The 16,688-nt window shown below is 38.6% G+C and overlaps 3 protein-coding genes across 7 annotated transcripts; 1 reads left to right on the top strand and 2 right to left on the bottom strand.

Moving 5' to 3' along the window:
* Positions 1–711: 711 nt before the first annotated feature.
* acr-20 (AcetylCholine Receptor) lies at positions 712–4,777 on the top strand (the record flags this gene model as incomplete). 3 transcript variants are annotated; one of them, NM_001027102.7, is made up of 9 exons in its annotated part: positions 712–797; positions 1,706–1,827; positions 1,982–2,136; positions 2,190–2,343; positions 2,499–2,785; positions 3,252–3,669; positions 4,067–4,169; positions 4,219–4,395; positions 4,442–4,753. In NM_001027102.7, 8 exons carry the CDS (start codon positions 1,765–1,767, stop codon positions 4,618–4,620), a joined length of 1,536 nt encoding a protein of 511 aa, NP_001022273.1. The 3 variants fall into 3 exon arrangements, with proteins under 3 accessions (NP_001022273.1, NP_001366936.1, NP_001367183.1); NM_001381655.1 differs by having other exon boundaries at positions 718–797; positions 4,058–4,169; positions 4,442–4,777; NM_001381654.1 differs by having other exon boundaries at positions 731–797; positions 4,058–4,169; positions 4,442–4,620.
* On the bottom strand, positions 4,707–12,907 carry imb-2 (Importin N-terminal domain-containing protein). 3 transcript variants are annotated; one of them, NM_001322761.3, is made up of 7 exons: positions 12,834–12,907; positions 11,394–12,785; positions 10,887–11,220; positions 10,499–10,831; positions 10,241–10,456; positions 9,938–10,188; positions 4,707–5,344 (listed from the first exon to the last, which is right to left on the bottom strand). In NM_001322761.3, the coding sequence occupies exons 1-7, from the start codon at positions 12,867–12,869 to the stop codon at positions 5,237–5,239; spliced, it is 2,670 nt and encodes an 889-aa protein (NP_001309574.1). In that variant the 5' UTR covers positions 12,870–12,907; the 3' UTR covers positions 4,707–5,236. The 3 variants fall into 3 exon arrangements, with proteins under 3 accessions (NP_001309574.1, NP_496988.1, NP_496987.1); NM_064586.4 differs by having other exon boundaries at positions 4,709–5,344; positions 10,241–10,438; NM_064587.5 differs by lacking the exon at positions 11,394–12,785 and having other exon boundaries at positions 10,241–10,438.
* Positions 12,908–13,428: 521 nt separating this feature from the next.
* On the bottom strand, positions 13,429–16,589 carry tebp-1 (SPK domain-containing protein). Its single transcript, NM_064585.7, has 7 exons — positions 16,401–16,589; positions 15,606–16,328; positions 15,099–15,560; positions 14,551–15,049; positions 14,304–14,492; positions 13,992–14,237; positions 13,429–13,942 (listed from the first exon to the last, which is right to left on the bottom strand). Exons 1-7 carry the CDS (start codon positions 16,583–16,585, stop codon positions 13,733–13,735), a joined length of 2,514 nt encoding a protein of 837 aa, NP_496986.1. The 5' UTR covers positions 16,586–16,589; the 3' UTR covers positions 13,429–13,732.
* Between the last annotated feature and the right edge of the window lie 99 nt (positions 16,590–16,688).

Below are 16,688 nucleotides of genomic sequence, written 5' to 3'. Positions count from 1 at the left end.
TTAACAATTTTGTAATTTTTTGGATAAATTGAACTTGAAAGTGATTAAATAGCTTATGAAATATGGGAAAAGAATGCATTTTACATGGCTCAAACGGTAAAAAGTTAAGTTTTCAACAAAAGTTGGTAACTCTTCCAAAGTTATTGGGCTTTCGAAAATTAGTCTTGCAGCCTCTAATAGTCTTGCAGTCTCTATTAGTCTTGCACCCCTATGGGTTGATTGAAAATTAGTCTTGCATGCAAGACTAATAGAGGAAATGCGGTATATTCATTTACTTATCGAAAAAATCATGGAAATTCGATCAAAATTCCCCTATTTTCCTTTATTTTCCCAAAAATCCAAAAACCACGGGTTTTACGTTTTCCAAAACGACCAAAAACCCTTGCAATTTTCAAATAAAAGAGCCAAAAATAAATGAGTGGATCCAATTGTCTATTTGAGAAAAAAAAGCAGTTCGTATCTTATTTTCTGTTTTCACAAATGAATATTTGAACATTTTGGGGTCAAAAAATATTTTTGCATTAAAAAATATCACCTAAAGTCCTGCGATAATCAGATTTCACACAAAACAAAGAGGTCACGTGACCCCAATTCTAATTTAATTTAGATTTTTGATGTTTCTATGTATGCGTGGGCAATGTCTTAAATTTCATTCTAAACACTTTCATTTCTGTCTAGTATTTTCTATTCTAAGATCTTTTTTTTTTATGTTTTCAGGATATAGGAATTGATGTCGAGTGGCCGCCAGGCGGCTGTATTGCTTTTGCATTCACTCGTCCTCCTTACCGTTTCTTCAGGTGAACTGTTTTCTTTATTTTCTGCATGTATAAACATTCTAAAGTGCAGGATAAAATTGCAAAATAGTTCAAAGACACTGCTCTGCAAAACCCCTTCGAACAAAATTGAAAAAGTAGTAAATGAATCAGCTGAGGATCTTTTCAAATTTCCCCTTTTCTACGTCCAGTTCAGTCTACTTTCCGGTTAGAAAATACGGGGACTGGAGCAAAGTAAACAGAAGGGGGTTTCAAGGAATAATGAAACGAAAAAAGTAATAAGAAATTCAAAAAAATAGGTATTCGTCGTCACTTTCATTTTTATCAGCTATGCTTTTTTATCAGCTAGCTTTCCACCAAAAAATTCTTCGAAATTTTGAGTTTCTTGCCATAATTTTTTTCAGAAAATTTGAATTTCCCGCCAAATTACCTACCAAAGAGCCCTAGTTTCACCTTTAACAAAAATCACATTTCTCATATCGTCTTTTTATTTTCACGTCACTATTTTGCTCTTCCTTGACCTCAAATTATACACTAGAACTTTAGAAAACGAGAAATCTCGCACATAAATCTTGCCGATGTATAATGGTTATGCATTTATGGGTGGTTGACCAATTTCTCAGACGAATAGAGGAATTGAGAATGAACCAAAAAAGAAGCTGAGGGTTCATGTAAAGTTTAAACATTGAAAATAGAACTTGAACTTGATGAATATATTAAAAATCAATGAAACGTTAATACGAGGAAGTGAGTCAGTGTTAAATTTGTGAACTTGAATATCTCAGAAAATTTGAATTTCCCGCCAATTGTTTCATTGACTAAAAAACTAACAAAATCAGCTGCACCTCAAATTCAATATTTTGAAAGTTAATTTTGTTTCAAAACAAGTGTACTATATAAAGTAAACTCTTCTAAACGTTTAGATCTTCCAGACCAATATGAGATCGCCAACAAAATCCTGGACAAGTACAATGCCGGATTGATACCATCAATGGGAAAGAAATCTCCGATTGAAGTGCATTTCTCGATGGAATTGTATCAGATCATTTCGGTGGTAAGTCTTGGATACACCTTGAACGAGTTGGCTTACCTATCTCGTGCCTTCGAGCGTACCTAATTTTAAAGTACAATTGAACATCAACAAAAATTAGAATAAGAGATCAATATTTTGAAGTGAGGACGTGTCAATTAAAACGTTTAATTTCCAGAACGAACCCCAACAATTCCTAATGTTAAATGCCTGGGTTGTTGAGCGCTGGACAGATCGTCTACTAGGCTGGGACCCCGAAAAGTTTGGAAACGTCACTGAAATCATGCTACCCCATCACTTCATATGGTTACCAGACACTACCCTTTACAACTCGTAGGTCATACAGTACCAATAAAGCTACGTTGCAAAATGTGGGGATTTTTAAGATTAGTGATGAAAGACGATGAGAATCGAAGGTTGTTGCATGCAAAAGTTACCACGCTGGGTGAAGGAAATGGAGCATTTATTGAGTTACTGTACCCGACAATTTACAAACTGTCATGCTTGTTGAATTTGAGATTTTTTCCGTTTGATGTTCAGGTATATTTATTTTCCAACTACAAATCCTATAACCTACAAAAAATGAGCAACAACTTCATAGTAAATATGGTTCAGTCTATAGAATTTATTTTTGTGCATGAAATATAGAAAAACATTCAGAGTAAAATCCCTACTTTCGATTCTTTATTTTATAGTCTTGCCGCCTTCTCTTTGGTAGTTGGACCTTCGACAACACCAAAATCGACTATTTCGCATTTAACGAAAGCCAAGCAATCGGGACCACAAACTGCATTGAAAACGAGGGATGGAACGTCTTATCGACAAGTGTGATCCGTCACGAAAACAAGTACGATTGTTGTCCCAACAATTACACCCTTCTGGAATTTCGTTTGACAATTCAACGAAAACCACTATATTACATTATCAATTTGATCATTCCCACATCTATTATCACTTTTATATCGATTATTGGATTTTTCAGGTGAGTTGTTTTTACCATTTTACTTTTTTTTTACTATGGAGTAGTGTTGTTTGGTAATTCAGCCTATATTAAATGTTAAAAAAAAACTTATTCCAACACCACAACTCCCCATTTAAAGGTGTCTCGTCGGTGTTGCTAGAATGTCCAAATATCACATCAAAACAAATGTTTTTTGTACATTCAGAAAACGATGAAAACTGAGTTTCATAATTTTGGGAATGCGGCCAAAATGTTTTTATTCCTAAGATGTTTATATTCTAATGATATTTTGCTTATTATTCGTGTTTGAACATTATCGGGGTTTGAACCAGCATCAATCCTCGAAAATTCAAAACTGAAAATTAAAAAAAAATCGAAAACAGTTAGGATTGTATTATTCTGATCTTGGGTAACTTTTAGCTATTATGAATGAATTTAGGCCAAATCACCATTGTAACACTCCAGCTTAAAAATCCGCCGTTTCTAGCACGTCCTCAATAAACGAACCACGTGAGGAGAAGATCACATTAGGCATCACAACACTCCTCTCAATGTCTATTTTAATCTTCATGGTGTCTGACAAAATGCCATCCACGTCATCTTTCATTCCACTCATCGGACTGTTCTACACTTCGATGATCCTTTTAATCTCGTTTTCGACTATTTGCTCATCGGTGGTGATCTATGTTCAAAAGCAGGGTAACCTGGGCAATCCACCATCGAAAAACTTTATGAACATTGCGAGAGCCGTGAATCGATTCATTCGGATGGAAATGCCACTGATCATGAAGCAGGCTTATGCGCAAAAGGCTCGAGAGGAGAAGCTCAGGAGGCAGCAGATGGGAAGGAAGCAGAGCTTATGGACTAGGGTGTATAAACTTGCAAGAGAGCAGGCCTTGAGGAAGGTTCGGTTTTTTTTAGAATTTAATGCATGTTGCTGTAATAATTTTGAGTACAGCGAGCCTAAGCCTAAGCCTATGTCCAAGCCTAAGGATAAGCATAAGCTTAAGCCGAAGCTTAAGCCGAAGCCTAAGCCAAAGCCTAAGCATAAAACTAATCATAAGCCTAGGCCTAAGCCTGAGCCTAAGCCGAGTCCTTAGCCTAAACCTAAGCCTAAGCCTAACCAAGCCTAAATAGCGTCAGCTTACGCTCGCCACTGACGCCAAGCCTAAGCTTAAGCCGAAGCCAAAGCCAAAGCCTAAGCCTATGCCAAAGCCTAAGCCTAAGCAACCGTCGTACTCCCGTTGTAGCTATATATATATTGCATTTAATGCAAGTTTTGCACTTATCCAGGACGTTCAGACATCGCAGAACTCGTCGAAATTCAACGAAGTTCTGACGCCGGAAAAATTGATCGACAATGGTGGCAAAAGATGCACGATAAATAAGGATGTCACTTGCATAAGTAAGCGAAACCCGCAAAAATAATATTTCAACAAATTATTTGTTTTCAGGCGACTCCGGGATCGTCGCGATGGGAGTTCCGACGTTGGCTTCTGAGGATGATGATCAGGATGTGTCTCTGTTGGAGCTGGAGACGACGCCCACGCCCGCAATGCAGAGACCCACTCGGTTGCATAAAGCTTCCACTTGCGGAAGCTTCGATAGTATGATGTTCAGGCAGATTGAAGGTAATTATTGAGAGAAAGCGAGGAAATCATTGTGAAAATCATTCAGTGCCAGTATCCCCCCGAACCGCCCGAAATTTGGCTGAAATCGAGTACGACTGGCTCGCCGCACTGCTCGAGCGAATATTTCTCATCACCTTCTTGTTCATTTTCGTTTTGACCTCTATTGGAATTAATCTGATTGGTTTTTTCTACTGGTGGATGGCTCCGGATACAGTAAGAGTATAGTCTACGGAGCGGTGTCATCCAAAAGACCTTTTTCTTGAATCCACTACAGATCATATTGATCATATTATATGTATTGCTGGTTTGGATTTTTTGTGGTTACAAAAATTTATAATAAACCATGAATCATTAAAAAATGAAGGATAGAAAATGAAACTGATAATCGGTAGACATACACACAGACAAAGGACACAACAACGGACAGGAAAGTGATGGGGTGAATGTGAGAAAAGGAACGGACAATATAGATCAAACTGAAAATTGGACTACTTCAGGATTTTTTTGAAAAGGGAAGATTTGGTAAAAGTTTCAAAAAAATCGGGCATTACACGTTAAAAAGAGGTGAAAAGATGGGGCGAGGAACATTGAGCATCATCACAAAAACAACACATACAAATTAATGTTAAATCGAAAATTGGGAAGGAGGTCGTAATAACAGAGAACAGCACAACAACGAAGACACACACATATTGGGAAATTTTTTGTATAAAATTCAAGGAAAATATAGAAATTTGCCCCGAATGAAATTAGAAACCGGCCAGGTTAGTAGTATCCGGTCGTAAAGCCATTTCTAGTTAGATTCAAAGAGAAAATTGCATATCTAGATACTCGTTTTTCCCTAAATCTGATAGAAAGCAGAGAGACGTTCACGCAACGGCGGTGGAAGTTGTAGAATGAAGTTGTTCCAGTTGAAATCGCCGACTTGTTGTTTGAATGATTGAAGAATCTGAAAGTTTATAATTTATTGCAAACGTACGTATTCCAATATTTCAATCAATGGTGTCGCTTTTTAGATTTTATTGGAAAAGAAAAAATTACGATTTTTCAGCAAAAAAAAAGCTACAAAGTTTCGCCATTTTTCTTTATTTTAAATTAAAATTTTAATTTAAAAAAAAAGATTTTTCGATTTTCGAAAATCGAAATATTTCCTGGAAAACTTAATATTTATTTTTTTTAATTACGACTTTCTGGTTTCCAATTTTTTTTTTGATTTTTGAAAAATTCAAAAACTTTTCGATTTTTGCTGGAAAAACTTTCAAACAATTCAGTTTTTTGTGTTTAACATAAATTGTCTTTTTAAATTGTCTTTCACATAGATATTTACATTCTTTTGATAAAGCGGTACTTGTGTATTACATGCCCTCATTTTCAAATTAAATTAGATTGTTATTAATTTCTCCAATTAAAATAAACGTGATATACATGTTTCCTCTTTAGGTTTAGAAAATGTTATTTCCTAAGCCAAAAAATACAAATTGTGGTTCACGTTTTTATTTTTCATGGCTTAAAAAATTACTATTAAAATGAGGGCATGTAATACACAAGTACCGATAAACCTGTAGGTTTCCAATTTTTAGGAAAACCTAGAAAAGATGCCTTCGATTATCAATATTTTTCGATTGTTCAGTTTTTCCACGATTTTAAGGACTTTATTTCATCAAACTTACTAGGGAATGGTGTTACCCCTGCAATCGCTAGGAGGACAAAACAAAGTGAAAATGGAAGATCAGATCTATGGCTACAAGAATCAGTTTTTGGAATCTGCTTAACTCGGTCCCAAAGCTGAAATTTTTGGCCTTAAAAATTAGTGCTTTTTTGCTCAAAATCCCATTTTAAGTGTGTAGAATTGGCTACACAAACGTTTTGCACTGCAGCCACCGTTCGAATAGCCGATTGGTGAACACTTGCGTTCATTAATCCAGACGTCACAGGTTCGTCCCCCACTAGGTGTAATTTTTTTTGAATTTTTTCTCGAGCATAAATTATCCACAAAAACGCGGTTAATTTCGTTTTTAAATAGGTTCAGCATAAATTTTTTGGTTCCTGGAAAGCATGAAAGTCATGTGGAAACTTTTTGGAAAATTTAATTTTTTTGAAAATTTCAACTTTTTCTCCATCTGTGGTATGAAGATTTTTTCTGAAAAAAAAAATTTTTTTGTTGAAAAGGGTTATGTAGTGTAGAACAGTTTTAATTTTGGTAAGTTTTTCAGCTATTACCTTCAGATAAGATAACAACCAACTTTACGGTATCGCATAAAACATTTGTTATTTTTGGCAATTAATTTATAAAACAGTCAACAGTGGAAAAAGAAAATCAATCAATAGTATAATCAAGGACATGGGCAGAAGTGTTGGTCGTCGACTACAAAATGCTCGAAGCATATCTGACAGTTGCATCTTGCACATCGAATAAAGGAAAATTCCGAGCATCCACCGAATCCACACTCTTCCTCGCCCACGTCGCCAAAGCAGTAGTCTGCAGGTGTTACGAATTCATCGTGAGAATCGGTATAGCCTGCTTTGTTCCAGGAGTACTTTAGAAACGGTTCGAACAATGCAGCGGACACTTGATGGTACAGAAGAGATGTCATCATAATCGTGTTATTCCTGTTCGCTATGATGTAATCGGGACAGAAACTCATGACATAGGAAGTGAAATTTTTGATGAGAGTCTGAAAATATAATTGTTAATCAAAATACACATATAAAAATGATACCTTCCAGGGTCCATTGAAATGAACGTCAAGAGGCTGAATGAGACTTGTGGTGCCAGGTGGAATATTCCGAATTGTGAGATCGACTCCATTTTGCATACAGCTTTGGATAGTGGCATGATCCTTGAAAGAAGTCCAGCTGTCAACGATCATTAGCATTTTTTTAGGGCATTGCTGGTGTGCGACGCAGTTCCGAAGCCAAACACGCATATCATCCTTCGTCATAATATGACTTTTTCCCGCGTGAACCTCCAGGTTAGAACACACAGGAATCGGGCGACTCGGAGGAAAATGACCTGTCGGCTCGGCAATTTTCATGTAGGCTTTAGGCCCCAATGTTCCGTTCATAAATATCATTGGCAAAAACGTGAATGAATGCGTCAAGGAAGACAGCGATTGAACGATCCTCTCGACAGATTTTTCTCCCAAATACGCGAGGGATCTTGCTCCAAATAACTCCTTTTGTATCCCACACTGATCAGCATTGAATATCATTTCCGGGCCGTACGATGAGATGTCCATTCGGCAACCTTGTACAAAATCCTTTGCTGATTGCAGGGTGGCGGCTTTGTTACGGACATATCTCCTCGTCACAAATTTCGTGATTTTGCGGCTCACGATGCTTCAAAAAAAGTTGTATTTTTTAATTTCAAATTGTGTAAAAATCTTACTTGTAACTCCTCTTCCAATTGGTGATCCAAGTTTGGCACGCTTTGAAGTTTTCCACATGGGTTTCTTTTTTATTGATATCGAGCGCAATCATTTTCAAGTCACGGTCATGTAGACAGATTCCTAAAAAGTTGAAATGAAATAGCTGCTTTCAATTTAAATTTACCTGAATCCAGTCTCCCTTTGACTTCCTCATAGAGTCGCTCTCCGAGGAACTTCAGCAGATTTCTTCGGCTTTCCTTGAAGTTATCTCTATCTTTTTCATATAACTTCAATTTGTCCATATCGTGTCTTCCAGTGATCCAACGAAATCGATTTCTCATAGCTTCCAGAGTTCGTTTCCCAGCTTTCGCACTACGGTAGTAATCGAGAGCTGTATTAGCTTCCTCGCGCGTGACCACTCTGCCTCCAAACACCAATTCAGTAGGAGACGAAAAGATGACTCCATCGTTAGGCTGCAAAATGTCGAAAAAAGGTTTCAGCTTTTGGAAATTTAGACTAGATTCGTTTATCCAACATGCTCAAATATCATCATGAAACACTAATGGAATCTATTTAAAAATTTTTAGTCAAAGTTTTGGCAAATTGCCAAACGTTCGGTAAATAACCAAATGTTCCAAAAGTGTGAGTTTTTGAGTGATTTCGAGCATTTGGTTCAAATTTGAACCTTGTCTACTTTCAAAATTAGGATAGGTGAACATTAGGTATATAGCACTTTTTGGCTGTAAATAAAATCAATTTTAAATATTTTTTATTCACAGTCAAAATATGATACTTGGACATTTTAGAACTATAAAATTTTTTTAATGTTTCACTGACTTATAATTACGTACCTCAAATTCTATTGAATCCCAATCACTGAAAGTCTCGTCAGCAACTTCGTCGCGCTCTTCAACATCAATATCGTGATCCACAGCCAGTTTGAGGATATTAACCAAATGACCGGCAAGCTTCGTTTCTTCTCTTGTACAAATTGGGTTGTCGGGTAGAGGATCCGGGAATTTTTGGTGCAGCAAAAAGAGGACGTTGGAAATGTTCAAAGACATTACGAATACGGAATAAAATAATGGAATAACTCACAATTTTGGAAATAAATATAAAGTAAAATTCAAAAAATCCCGCAAACTCTGTTTTTTCGCGGTTCAACATTTCGAACCTCGAAAAATTAATTAGGTCTGAAAAAGTTGAATTGTAGTACCTGATTGCGCCCATGATGCGGCGACAACTAACGATTGTTCAATATGTTTCTGATAACTTGGTTGTTATCTTATCTGAAGGTAATAGCTGAAAAACTTACCAAAATTAAAACTGTTCTACACTACATAACCCTTTTCAACAAAAAAATTTTTTTTTTTTTTGGAAAAAATCTTCATACCACAGATGGAGAAAAAGTTGAAATTTTCAAAAAAATTAAATTTTCCAAAAAGTTTCCACATGACTTTCATGCTTTCCAGGAACCAAAAAATTTATGCTGAACCTATTTAAAAACGAAATTAACCGCGTTTTTGTGGATAATTTATGCTCGAGAAAAAATTCAAAAAAAATTACACCTAGTGGGGGACGAACCTGTGACGTCTGGATTAATGAACGCAAGTGTTCACCAATCGGCTATTCGAACGGTGGCTGCAGTGCAAAACGTTTGTGTAGCCAATTCTACACACTTAAAATGGGATTTTCAGCAAAAAAAGCACTAATTTTTAAGGCCAAAAATTTCAGCTTTGGGACCGAGTTAAGCAGATTCCAAAAACTGATTCTTGTAGCCATAGATCTGATCTTCCATTTTCACTTTGTTTTGTCCTCCTAGCAATTGCAGGGGTAACACCATTCCCTAGTTAGTTTATGTCGACGATCGATTTTTTTTTCAGAATTTTTGAAAAAACCGAAAAATGAAAAAAATGTTTTCTTTTTCTAATTTCCAAAAAAATTTTTTTTTGTCAATTTTCGTATCGATTGTTCTATTTAAAAAATCGGAAATTTTTGTTTTTCGATAATTGCATTTTTATCGAAAAATTTTCTCTAGTTTGAAAATGAGGGCTTTTGCTGTTTTGAAGTCTTATATATTTTTTGATGTTTTTTCTCATCAATATATTCAAAAATCGATGAAATATCGACATTTTTTCGATTTTGTCAGAAAAAAATCGAAAATCTTCAAATACCCCGGCAAAAAGAACCCGAAGTGAGTCGGTCGGTACTGTCCACGAAGCGATAGCGTCACACCAAAAGATGAAATCATTGAGAACTCCGACGGGATTCATGTTGATCATATTGCATAAACCGATGAACGCGCTCTCTTTTTCCGCGTTATCCTTAATATTTCGAAGTGAGTAGCAGCAAGGGCGAACGAATCGGCTGATATGGGGAGCCAGCTCTTCACCGCAACATTGTCCGAGACGGCCGATTGTGATGGCTGTAAATTTAAATACCTAGTTTCCAAGCTTTTACTATTTTTAGATATTCACCAGTATTCTCCAACAACGTCCGCTGCATATTCTGCTGGCTATTGATGACAACAATCAGAGGTTCAATGATGGGCCCGATGAACTGTTTCATTGCGGGACCCATTTTCAGCGCCAACTCTCCGAGCGCCCAAATCGCATTGTTGCACACACTGATCTTGGAGGGATCCAGGTTTTGGGCGAGAAAAAATATGAAATTGCCTGCAAATTGTAAGATTTCTGAAAATGTTTATCAAATCTGTAGACGCGGGAGCTACTTACTACTCTGTGGGAGCACTCGTTCTGGACACGCTTTCGTCAAATCTCCGAGTAACGCGAAGCACGATTGTCTGACGTCTGGCGTCACATCTAACGAGCAGAACAACATCAACTCGACCAGCTTGCTGTTTGCCACCAAGGGATCCATATGTTCCGGTAACGACTCAGCGAGTCCCGAGAGGAGATCAAGCGCCACAATGATAAAGTCCGTTTCGGGAGCTTCTACTTGATCCGGAGCCATAATGTGTTGTTGGTTTTGTTGAACACACTTTTCGATGAGACTACAGCACCTTGTGAATACCGGTTGAATGTATGGAAGGAAGGATTGTCCCATTGCTGTAAAAAGTATGAAGTCGAAACTATCTTATAATTAGTTATTTCTTTTACCAACCTGAAACAATTGCAGAAATACATTCCAAAAGTGGGAACAACTCCTTGTCCTCGTCACTCAACCGCTCCCACTTCTCCATCAACGGCGGCATGAGCATTTGCACATAAACCGGATGACTTAACGCGTCGCCCACAGAATTCGCTAGTGTTCCGATGGCATCGTACAAAATCAGAAGATTCTTTGCCTGATAGCACTGGAACGCCTTGACCAGTTGATCGAGGATCTCGCCAAGGAATGGAATGAGCTGCTCGCCAGCTTCTTCTTCGAGAGTTGCGAACGCAGAGCATGCAGCTTCTTGAACTTTCTTGTTTCCGTCGAGCGAACAGCGGAGAAGCTGAAAATTAATTTGTTTTTCTCAATTTAGTACATTACTTGCGTTCAACTAGAATTTAACTGAAAGAGTACCCCATTTTAAATCTTTTAAAACAATTTTGCAAATTAAGTCTAGTTTTTTTTTAAACTTTTTTTGAAGCACTACGAGGTTTTTTATATATTCTAAATTCTCACATTGGCGAGCACATCCTTGAAAAACTGTTGCCTGAAGTTCTCGTCGGATGCAATATGCGAACTATATCTGGACAGCGTCCAGCACGTGATCGATCGAACGAGTGGCTTCTTGTCAAACATCATAGCCAGCATGAATGGTATGAGCTCGCCAAGGTGTGGCACAACGCCGTCCATGCATCCCTCCGCGATTGCCCCGAGCGCAAGTATTCCAGACTCTTTGACCAGCCAGTTGTCATTCATCAATGTGTCCTTGAGGAGGGGGAAGAGCTTATCCAACAGATCCTTTCCAAAAATAGAAGCCAGAACATCTAAAGATGCTGCTGAACACCTTCTGATATTCCAGTCGCCACCACCATCGTCATCATCGTCCTCGTCTTCCTCATCATCCGACTCCACAAGGCCACCAAGACCATGCTGCTTCGACTTATGAAACCTAGGCTTGATATCCTCCTCTCTATCAGGAACCGAACTATCTTCATCATTAGCTTTCAACGCAGGATCTGTCTCAGAATATCGCATGGAGCCAAGCAGAACTGGTATGAGCTTATCGAGATGTGGAAGCACCATTGTTCGGCAAATATCACTATTCTCAGCAATTGAAAGCCAAAACTCGCAGGCCTCTAAGGCAATCGACTCGTTGTGATCTTGAGTCTTCTTAATAATATATTCTATGACATTCGGCAAATGAGGCATCATTTTCTCGATGTGTGTGTCCAGCAGAAGCGTCAGCGATCTACATAACTGTTTTTGCACCTCCTCATCATTGTCATTGTGGCGAGCGAAAAGCGAAGTAAGAAATTGATCTATTGCAAAATCAATTGGATCATTATTAACCATTAGAATGCAATTCACACAATTCATTGCAAGAGCCCGCATCTTCGCAGCATGATGCTCATAGAAAACAAGAAGCTTCGGCATGATTGGCCGAAGAAATTCCGACTCATACCGATCCGCCGAGTCTTCGAAAACCTTCTGAAGTGCTCCAAGAGCGCCTTCTTGCATCAGCTCGTCGGGTTGCATCAGAACTGTGGCCAGAGTGTCTAGAAGGTCCGGCCAATCGCACATATTCTCCTCCATAACGATAGTCGTGACAATGATACCTACTGTCGCACGAATCAGTGGCTCTTGATCGCCTATACTTTTCAAACATGTTGTCCTGACGAAAAACTTCACGTCCTGCGGATACTTATTCCATTTTGCTCGAATATTATTTTTAAGCAACAAGCCGGCCAGCGATCGACTCGTCGCGTCAATCATCTCCTTCATGTCGCTCAGTATGTAAACCAGATAACAACAGAACTTCTGATGCTCATTGAGCTGTACCAATTGCACTTGAACATTACGTTGAACATCTCTGTCTGTGGAGTGAGCGTGTTGTAAGAGTTGAATTACCTGAAAACTCGGATTTTGCGAAATAATCGATTTTTTAACGACGCTCACCTGCTCTAATTCGTGTTGGTCTGGTTGGAAAGCCATTTTGATTCGTCGGCATAAAGCTCCAAATTGTTCTGAAAAAAGAAACACATTAAAATCGTAAATTTAAACTTCTTAACGAGCAATTAATTAAGATTTTACGGATTGATGTCAAGAATGCAGTAATTTCTGCAGAATTGAAATTTGTGTTCAAAATATCAACCATATTGATATTTTAAATAAAATGGAGATAAATCCTGCAGCCAGAAGCAAAAATCGATGAGGACGCGTTCTCTGAATTGCTGAGAAGGGGAGAAATTGTGTTTTGCCGGCAGAAAAGAGCACTGCGGGTGGACGGAAAAGACGCCAAACCGAATACGCGCCAGCATTCACAAGGGAAATTTGAAAATAATTGTTTTATATTTTGTAACAAATATGGGGAACGTATTTATCATGATCATGGGAAAAAAATATGACAAATGTTTCAAAGCTAGAATTTCGCTGCGAGACCCGTAACCTGTAAGCCATGTTCCTTTAACTTTTGATTACTGTAGTAGGCACCTTTTGATATAAAAAATTCCCGTGTTCGAAGTTATTTAATAAAAAAATTAAAAAAGTTAACTTAAAGCTTAAAATGTTTATTTGACAAATAAAAAATGAATAAAACACGTTCATTTGGAGAAGTGTTATTTAACCAGTTTTTGTAATGAACGGGAGATCCATTTAGAGAACAACAAATTGAACACAATTGTACTAGAGGAAAGGAATGGAAAATCCATAAATGTTGAGAAAAATTGAAAAGAAGAATAGAAAAAAATGTTAAACAGTTATTTATGACTAGGGCGAGGGGTAAGGAATGAGAGAAGCCCATTAACTGTGAGAGAAATTGAATGGGAAAAAGAAAAAAACAGAACTTCAAAATCTATTTAATTGGTTGGCCCAAAATCAGCCTCAATGAGCGCTTCCCGGATGGCTTCTGTGCGCACTTCGAGAACCTTCTCGTTCTCGACGTTGCCGAGAACCTCTTCCACAATGGATTCCTTCTGTTCCAGAAGAACTTCACGAGAGATTCCTGTGAATTTGGTCTCAATCGCCTTGATAATTGTGCCGATTGTAACGGTCTTCGCTGTGGACTTCTGGAAAAAAAAAACCCGATAAAATTTCTATTATTTCTTTTTTTCTTACGTCAGTCCAATTTTCCTGATTTCCAAAAGCTTTCTCCAACGCTTCGTGTATCAATTCCAAATCTTTATCGTCGGCATCGTCCAAGACTTGCTGAACGACTTGCGAGTTCAGAGCATCATAATCCACCAAAATTGGAGAAATCTCGGCCGGCTTTAAACCATTGGAGGCGCTGTGGGATAGGCGATTTGGTATCATAGGAACCTTGAACACTGGCTCAGCTGATCGTGGGATGTCGGAATATGACTTCTGAAAAAAAAAACTTTAAATCAGTATTTTAAAATCATCATCCAAGTGAATTCAGGTTAAAATTACCTCCATTTTCACCCTGCACGAATTTGGAAGCAGCTCATCAAAGCTAGAAGACTCTGGAATCGTTGAGTCGGATTGTGATGTAAAAACGTCTCGAGATCCTTGACCGGCTTCAGACGGCACGAGCGCAGCGGCAGCTGGCTCGGCTGATGACACTGGCTCAGATGATGATGAGACGTCGGAGGACGATTTCTGAAAAAAAAAACAATTGAATTCAGTCTTTAAGATTATAATTCAAGTGTAAAATTACCTCCATTCCCACCCTGGAGAAATTTTGAAGCGACTCAGAGAGCAAGATCACAGCAGCAGCTGCACCTTCGAGAACGGTAGTCTCGTTTGTACTCTCGGTGATAGATTTCTGGAGATTGTTCACAGCATCCGTCATTTTGTTAGACAATTCGTCGACGTCCATTGCTTCTTTCTTAGAAGCAACCGATGTATCGAGATTTTCATCCATCATCTGCTCATCTGATTCTAGTGGAATCGTTTCATCCAGATCTTCATCGTCATCCTCAACATCCATGGCCTCGTGCTCAGGAGCTTCTTCCGCTTTTCCGTCTTTCTCAACCACTTCTTGTTTTACATCCGCATCGCCATCATCAACATCAATGGCCTCTATCTCACGAGCTTCTTCCGATTTTTTGTCCTTCTCAACCACTTCTCCCTTCACAACCGCATCCAAGAGCCTATAAGAAATCAAGCTACGGTCTGTGCCAACACGGAGCTTCACGTTAAACTTTCGCTCGATGCTGAAAAGGATTATTTATACGATGGATTATGAACGATATCTTAACTTACAGCTTCTCAGCCTCCTCATCAATTTCAATATCAATATGCTTGAGAAGATAGAGAATTGTTCTCTTGTGAAGTGGCATTTCGTGGAGTGCTGGGCACATGATCTTTCGAAAGTGCGAACTCCAATTGGTTGCAGATTTCGACGATCGTGAGACTTTGACAAAATCTCTCCAGAACGCGATTCCCTTTGGCATCAACTGGACACCTTCCTTCTTTGCCTCGACAATCTTCTCATGGACGAACTTCCATGCACACATATGATCGTCGAGTGTGAATTTTTCTCGCTTCTGAATCTTTTTCGGCGCATACGTTTCACGTACATTAGCTGACTGTGATCGATGGCTTGAAGGTCCTGGTTGATCCGTGGAAGCTCTTGAACGGAAATATGAAGATGTTGGATCCGAAACGACTTGAATCGGAGATGGTGGACGAATATCGTCGTGAAATACCATAAGACTGGGAGATCTGAAATAATTATAATTAAACTTAAAAAATGATATTTTCCAATACCTGTTCCTCATCGGAGTTCTTGGGGTCCAGGTAAGAATTTTGCTACGTGGAGCTGGCTGGTCTCGCACAATATCCCAGCTGACTACATATCCGTCGAGTGACAAAGCCACATCAAGCCGATCATTGTCGAGAATCCATTTACGCTGATGATAGCTCAATGGCACCGACAAGTCTTTTAATATCTGCAGTTTCGCATCCGGATCCATCGCCTGCTTCCAAAGGTTCTCGAGCATCATTTCGTTGAAATGGTGGAGCACAATGTGAGCCGACTTGATGGGAATATTCGGTTGTGATTGGAGCAGCTCGGCCCAAAATTGTTCAGTCATCAAAAATTTTCCGGTTAGACGGGCGGCGTTCTGGGAGACATGATTCCACATTGCCTTCTCGAAGGAATCAGAAATTTCCACATCTAGCGGCATTCGATTTTGAAGACGTTCGGGTTCTGGGACGGTTTCTGGGACGGTTTCTTCAAGTGTTTCTGGAATAGTTTCCGGTACTTTCTCTTTTCTCGATACGGATCCACAAGTGACTGGCCTTGCTGAAAAGTCGGAGAACTTCTGAAGACGTCTATTTGAGTCAACACGCAGAACAGTTTTGAATTTGGCCTCCAGTAGAATCTCGACATGCGGAGTCACCTCGATCTCCAGATTCTTGTAAAGAGTGAGCATTTTTTCTGGTTCCATCTCGCATTTGTAGAGAGTGGCTTTCATTGTTGTGACGTAGCTGAAAATTTGAAAATTAAAGCTTTTCGTGTCGTTAAAGTGAAAAAAATCCAAATGAAAAAGAAAAACTTACTACTCGTAAAGCTGCTCTGCCGTGAAAACAGACTCATGTTCCTGTAGATATTCCTTGAACAAATCCAAATTAACCTCATTGAACATCTCCATATTACACGTATTTTCGTGAATGAACTCCCAAATGGTCAGCTCATCGTCGAATGACGGTCTTGACGGCTTGTTCTTCTTTGCTCGAGATGACATTTTTCTGAAATATGGAAAATGAATATGTTTCCGAAATATCGTGACAACTGATAGAAAATATAACGTCGTTTTTTTGGATTATTTTGTTAAAACATCGTGCCAA

Source organism: Caenorhabditis elegans, chromosome II (assembly GCF_000002985.6).
Source record: "Caenorhabditis elegans chromosome II".
Classification (NCBI taxonomy): Eukaryota; Metazoa; Nematoda; class Chromadorea; order Rhabditida; family Rhabditidae; genus Caenorhabditis; species Caenorhabditis elegans.
This window is presented reverse-complemented; position numbering and strand designations above follow the sequence as displayed.